The sequence below is a fragment of the Hyla sarda genome, chromosome 7, assembly GCF_029499605.1.
Source record: "Hyla sarda isolate aHylSar1 chromosome 7, aHylSar1.hap1, whole genome shotgun sequence".
Classification (NCBI taxonomy): domain Eukaryota; kingdom Metazoa; phylum Chordata; class Amphibia; order Anura; family Hylidae; genus Hyla; species Hyla sarda.
In genome coordinates this window covers 1,809,056-1,815,070 of record NC_079195.1, presented here as the reverse complement: position 1 = coordinate 1,815,070, position 6,015 = coordinate 1,809,056, and the positions used below count along the sequence as shown (strand labels likewise).

At 48.5% G+C, this 6,015-nt stretch overlaps 1 protein-coding gene across 2 annotated transcripts in view; it reads right to left on the bottom strand.

The window, feature by feature from the left end:
- Positions 1-6,015, bottom strand: part of LOC130282612 (zinc finger protein 260-like) — a 54,595-nt gene that overhangs the window by 31,471 nt on the left and 17,109 nt on the right. For both annotated transcript variants that reach the window (XM_056531031.1, XM_056531030.1), the window contains exon 2: positions 300-447. In XM_056531031.1, coding sequence (XP_056387006.1) covers positions 300-367 — 68 coding nt within the window. In that variant the 5' untranslated portion in view covers positions 368-447. The remainder of the gene's footprint in view (positions 1-299; positions 448-6,015) is intronic.

Sequence of the window (6,015 nt, the reverse complement as noted above, 5' to 3'; positions counted from 1 at the left end):
CTACTGATGTCTATATATATATATATATATATATATATATATCATCTATAGTCAGTGATCAGACATTATATAGTGATGTCATCTCCTCTACTGATGTCTATATATCTATATATATATATATATATCATCTATAGTCAGTGATCAGACATTATATAGTGATGTGATCTCCTCTACTGATGTCTCTATATATATATCATCTATAGTCAGTGATCAGACATTATATAGTGATGTGATCTCCTCTACTGATGTCTCTATATATCATCTATAGTCAGTATATATCGTCTCCCGTCAGCGCTCACCTCTCCAGTCGGAAGCTCAGTGATTTTCTCGGTGACCTCCAGGATCTTCTGCTCATTCTATCTCTCATAGATCACTGACTGAGGTACGGACCGTACATGGTGCTTTGGGTTCTGCTCACACCCCGACATTCATCACAACAGTAACGTCCTAAACATATAGAGAGATTGGAAAGGTCACTGTGGTTCGTCCATACAGAACAATGTTCCCCAACCTGTGGCAGAACTACAACTCCTAGCATGCCAGGACGTTCTGCTTATCCAAAAAAGCAAAGGTGCAAAAAAATGTATTAAATCATATTAAAATGATACCCAAAATAGTGGAGAGGTAAAAACAAGCAGAAACGCCAATCTGCATAATTATCTGTTGTGTCGAGATCAGAAGAACTAAAATTCACTGATTTTTTATTTGAGCCTGTTTGGTCATTATTCACATTATCACATTTTTTGAGAATAGATTTGGGTTTTTGACGATGACGATTTTTATACCAAGTGTATACAGAGTTGGTTGCATAATCGTGTAAATCGCAATTACATTAGGTTTGTTTTGATGTAGCTATATTTTCTTCAAGATCTTGTAATTTAACTTCCATATCATTTTGCAGTTTTGTTAGTTCGGAACGGCTTTTGTTGGATTCCCCCAAAAAAATGAATGAATGAAAGTTTGGAATCCTGCAAAAGCCGTTCCGAACTAACAAAACTGCAAAATGATATGGAAGTTAAATTACAAGATCTTGAAGAAAATATAGCTACATCAAAACAAACCTAATGTAATTGCGATTTACGCGATTATGCAACCAACTCTGTATACACTTGGTATAAAAATCGTCATCGTCAAAAACCCAAATCTATTCTCAAAAAATGTGATAATGTGAATAATGACCAAACAGGCTCAAATAAAAAATCAGTGAATTTTAGTTCTTCTGATCTCGACACAACAGATAATTATGCAGATTGGCGTTTCTGCTTGTTTTTACCTCTCCACTATTTTGGGTATCATTTTAATATGATTTAATACATTTTTTGGATTTTATCATGTTTTTTTGGGAGCTGGAATTTTTGCTAAATTTTTTTTGCACCTTTGCTTTTTTGGGATACTGTTCATACATAGATTTGCGGCTTGGACCTGTATTCCGTGCTTCCTTCATCATCTGAAGTTCCTTCCTATCACACAACATCTACAGGCGGTGAGCTGGTTCATATTCTATATTGACTTTCCCTGTCAACTTATGCTGAAGTTGTAGTTTTGCAACTGGTAAAGAGCCACAGGTTAGGAAACACATATAATGTATATAAGAGGAGAGGTATATAGCGATATGGGGGGTGTAAAAGGAGATTTTTTAACACTTATCGTAAAATCTCTTTTTCTATCGGCTCCATTGGGGACACAGACCGTGGGTGTATGCTGCTGTCTCTAGGAGGTGTGACACTATGGTAATAAAAAAAGTCAGCTCCTCCCAGCAGGATATACCCGCCTTCAGGCTCTGAACTAGTCAGTTTAAGTTCCAGAGCAATAGGAGGAGACCAATAGGTCAAGGAAAACCCAAAAACTGTCCAAGAACCAGAAGGAAAAATATAACTGAACACACCCTCGGACAGAGAACCAACGGGAAAAACCCAAACAAAGGGCGGGAGCTGTGTCCCCCAATGGATCCTTCGAGAAAGAGATTTTACGGTAAGTGTTAAAAAATCTCCTTTTCTCTATCGGCTCCATTGGGGGACATAGACCGTGGGACGTACCAAAGCCGTCACTTGGGTGAGCAGATAAGAAATCAGGCAGACGGCCGATCCACTGCCGCCTGCAACACTTTACGACCCAGACTAGCATCAGCCGATGCGAAAGTATGAACCCGGTAAAACCTCGAGAAAGTGTGCAAAGAGGCCGAGGCTCTATTCTGGAGAGCCCAGGATGCCCCAACAGAACGAGTGGAAGGAGCCACAACCCTGAAAGGAGGAATCTTCCCCTTGCAGCGATAGGCTTCCGAAATGGCGGACCGAATCCACCTAGAAATGGTGGCCTTGGAAGCAGGTTGTCCCCTGCAACGATCTTCCGTAAGGACAAAAAAGGAGTCACACTGACGAAACGAGGACGTGATGGAGAGATAAGCCCGATCAGCCCGGACTACATCCAGCTTGTGTAGTAAGCGCTCCATAGGATGAGAGGGAGCAGGACATAAGGACGGGAGAACAATGTCCTCATTGAGATGAAAGGCCGAGACCACCTTGGGCAAAAAGGAAGGATCTGGCCGGAAAACGACCTTGTCCTGATGGATCACCAGAAACGGAAAACGGCAGGAAAGAGCTGCCAATTCAGACATCCTCCGGATGGAGGTGATAGCCACAAAAAATGCCACTTTCCAAGAAAGGAGGCGGAGAGACATCTCTCTAAGGGGCTCAAAGGGTGCACCCTGGAGGGCACTCAGAACCAAATTTAAGTCCCAAGGTGGAGAAGGATACCGATAAGGAGGAACAGCGTGCACCCCTCCTTGCAGGAAAGTCCGGACATGAGAATTAGAAGCGAGGGGCCGCTGGAAAAGAACAGCAAAGGCCGAAACCTGACCTTTAAGGGAACTGAGAGACAACCCCAGTTCCAGCCCCGACTGTAAAAAGTAAAGAAGACGGGGAACTGAGAAGGTCACTGGGGAGAAGTCCTGAGCTTCACACCAACGAAAATAAGACCGCCAAGTACGGTGGTAAATTCTTGCGGAGGAGGGCTTACGAGCCTTGAGCATGGTGTGAATGACTTATGAGAAGAACCCGCGGGCCCTCAAAACCGCGGTATCAACCGCCACGCCGTCAAATGCAGCAACTGTAAATTGGGGTGGCAAAGAGGACCCTGAGTGAGTAGATCCGGGCGGAGCGGAAGGCGCAGAGGAGCGTCGTCCAGGAGCCTGACTACGTCGGCGTACCACGACCTTTGGGGCCAATCTGGAGCTACCAGAATGGCAGGAACGACCGCTGTCCTGAGCTTCCTCAGCACCCTAGGAATGAGAGGAAGAGGAGGGAACAGATAAGGCAGGGAGAACCTCGTCAAAGGAATCACAAGGGCGTCCACGGCCAAGGCCTGAGGGTCCCGGGACTTGGACACAAACAGAAGAATTTTCCGATTGTGCCGAGACGCGAAGAGGTCCACGTCCAGAACGCCCCAGAGGTCGCAGAGCTGCGCAAAGACCTCCAGATGAAGAGACCACTCGCCGGGGTCGGGAGAGGACCGACTGAAATGGCCTCCTCTGCGCCTTCCGCTCCGCCCGGATCTACTCACTCAGGGTCCTCTTTGCCACCCCAATTTACAGTTGTTGCATTTGACGGCGTGGCGGTTGAGACCGCGGTTTTGAGGGCCCGCGGGTTCTTCTCATAAGTCATTCACACCATGCTCAAGGCTCGTAAGCCCTCCTCCGCAAGAATTTACCACCGTACTTGGCGGTCTTGTTTTCGTTGGTGTGAAGCTCAGGACTTCTCCCCAGTGACCTTCTCAGTTCCCCGTCTTCTTTACTTTTTACAGTCGGGGCTGGAACTGGGGTTGTCTCTCAGTTCCCTTAAAGGTCAGGTTTCGGCCTTTGCTGTTCTTTTCCAGCGGCCCCTCGCTTCTAATTCTCATGTCCGGACTTTCCTGCAAGGAGGGGTGCACGCTGTTCCTCCTTATCGGTATCCTTCTCCACCTTGGGACTTAAATTTGGTTCTGAGTGCCCTCCAGGGTGCACCCTTTGAGCCCCTTAGAGAGATGTCTCTCCGCCTCCTTTCTTGGAAAGTGGCATTTTTTGTGGCTATCACCTCCATCCGGAGGATGTCTGAATTGGCAGCTCTTTCCTGCCGTTTTCCGTTTCTGGTGATCCATCAGGACAAGGTTGTTTTCCGGCCAGATCCTTCCTTTTTGCCCAAGGCTCTCCGCCCAGGAAAGAATTTTGGTCACCTCGGCCATGGCTGCCGAGCTGCGGGTGCCGCCCTGTTGATTTATGTATGCTACGGTCATGGCGTTGTCTAACTGATAAATTCGGGCAGAGGCCATGTCGAATCGAAACCCCAGAAAGGTTAGAGACTGGGTAGGCTGGAGGACTGACTTGTCCCGATTGACCAGCCAGCCGAAACGAGTCAGAGTGTGGAGAGTGACGGCCAGATTCTACCGAGTCTGGGCTCTGGTTGGAGCCTTGATGAGAAGGTCGTCCAGATAGGGTATCACCGAGATGCCTCTCGACCGTAACAGGCCCAACACTGGCGCAAGGACCTTCGCGAAGACCCGAGGAGCCGTGGCTAGACCGAAGGGGAGAGCTACAAATTGAAAGTGCCCCTCCGGAACCGCAAAGCGGAGGTACCGATGATGGCCCGGAAATATTGGCACATGGAGGTAGGCATCTTTGATGTCCACTGAGGAGAGGAACGCCCCCTGTTCCAGGGCCGCCACTACCGAGCGGAGAGATTCCATCCGGAAGTGGCGGATGAGAAGATGACGGTTGAGACGCTTGAGGTCTAGGATTGGTCGTACAGAACAGTCCTTCTTGGGGACCACAAAGAGATTTGAATAGAAACCCCGAAAACGTTCCTCTAGGGGGACCGCATGAAATTGCTTCGCCAGGGGAGGAGCCCGCGGGGCCCGGGATCGAAAAAAAAGCGATCCCTCGGGAGGGAGGCAAATTCGATTCGGTAACCATTGGACACCACGTCCCTGACCGAAGAGTCCTGAATGTGTGAGGTCCAGATGTCTCGGAAAAACAAAAGACGACCTCCCACCCGCAAATAAAATGCGGGTGGAGGCTTTACTTCATGCAGAAGTGGGTTTGCAGTTGCCAGATTTGGGCGCAAAACAGCCAGAGCGCTTGGAGTCCGACTTCCAAGACAGGCGTGCCCGGAACGAGGGAGCCTTCTTGTCCCTCGAGTGCGCCTATGCGGACCCTTTGTTGGAGCCAGAGGTCCGAAAGGAAAAAGACTTCCTTTGGGAAGTAGGGCGAGCCTTATTTTGAGGTAACAAGGAACTCTTACCTCCCATTGCCTCGGAGATAATCTCATCAAGGCGTTTGCCAAAAAGACGGCCACCCGTAAAGGGAAGCTCAGTGAGAGACCTTTTGGATGCGGCATCTGCATTCCAGGCTTTAAGCCACATAGAGCCGCAGAGGGCTGCTAGGTGACCCACAGCAAAGGCAGAACAACGGGCTGCCTGAATGGAAGCTGCGCACAGAAAGTCCCCAGCCTTAGCGCAACGGAGAGCCAGAGCAGATAGATCCTCTGGGGGGATCCCACTAAAATATCCTGATGGAGCTGTTGACACCACTCCGACAGGGCCTTGGACACCCATGTCGAGGCGAAGATGGGAAGAAGAGAAGAGCCAGCTGCTTCAGTAGCGAACTTCGCTAAAGATTCTACCTTTTTGTCCGTGGGATCCTTGAAGGCAGCGGCATCTGCCAGAGGCAGCGTAGTCGCCTTTGAGATCCGGGAGATTGGTGGGTCCACAGAGGGAGGGGAAGCCACCTTAGCAACAAAGTCCTTGTCAAATGGATAACGTTCTTGAATTGTCTTGACTCCCAGGAATCTCTTTTCTGGATGTTTCCATGCGGATTCCAGAATGTCGTCTAAGTCAGCGTGAGAGCTGAACCTTTGAGGTGCTGGCTTAGCACGATGAAAGGATACTCCTGGATTGACATCTGAAGATCCTGGGTCCTCCAAGTGAAAGGTGTCTCTTATGGCTGTCACCAATGAGTTCACCATAGCAATTGAGTCCGAGTGGTCC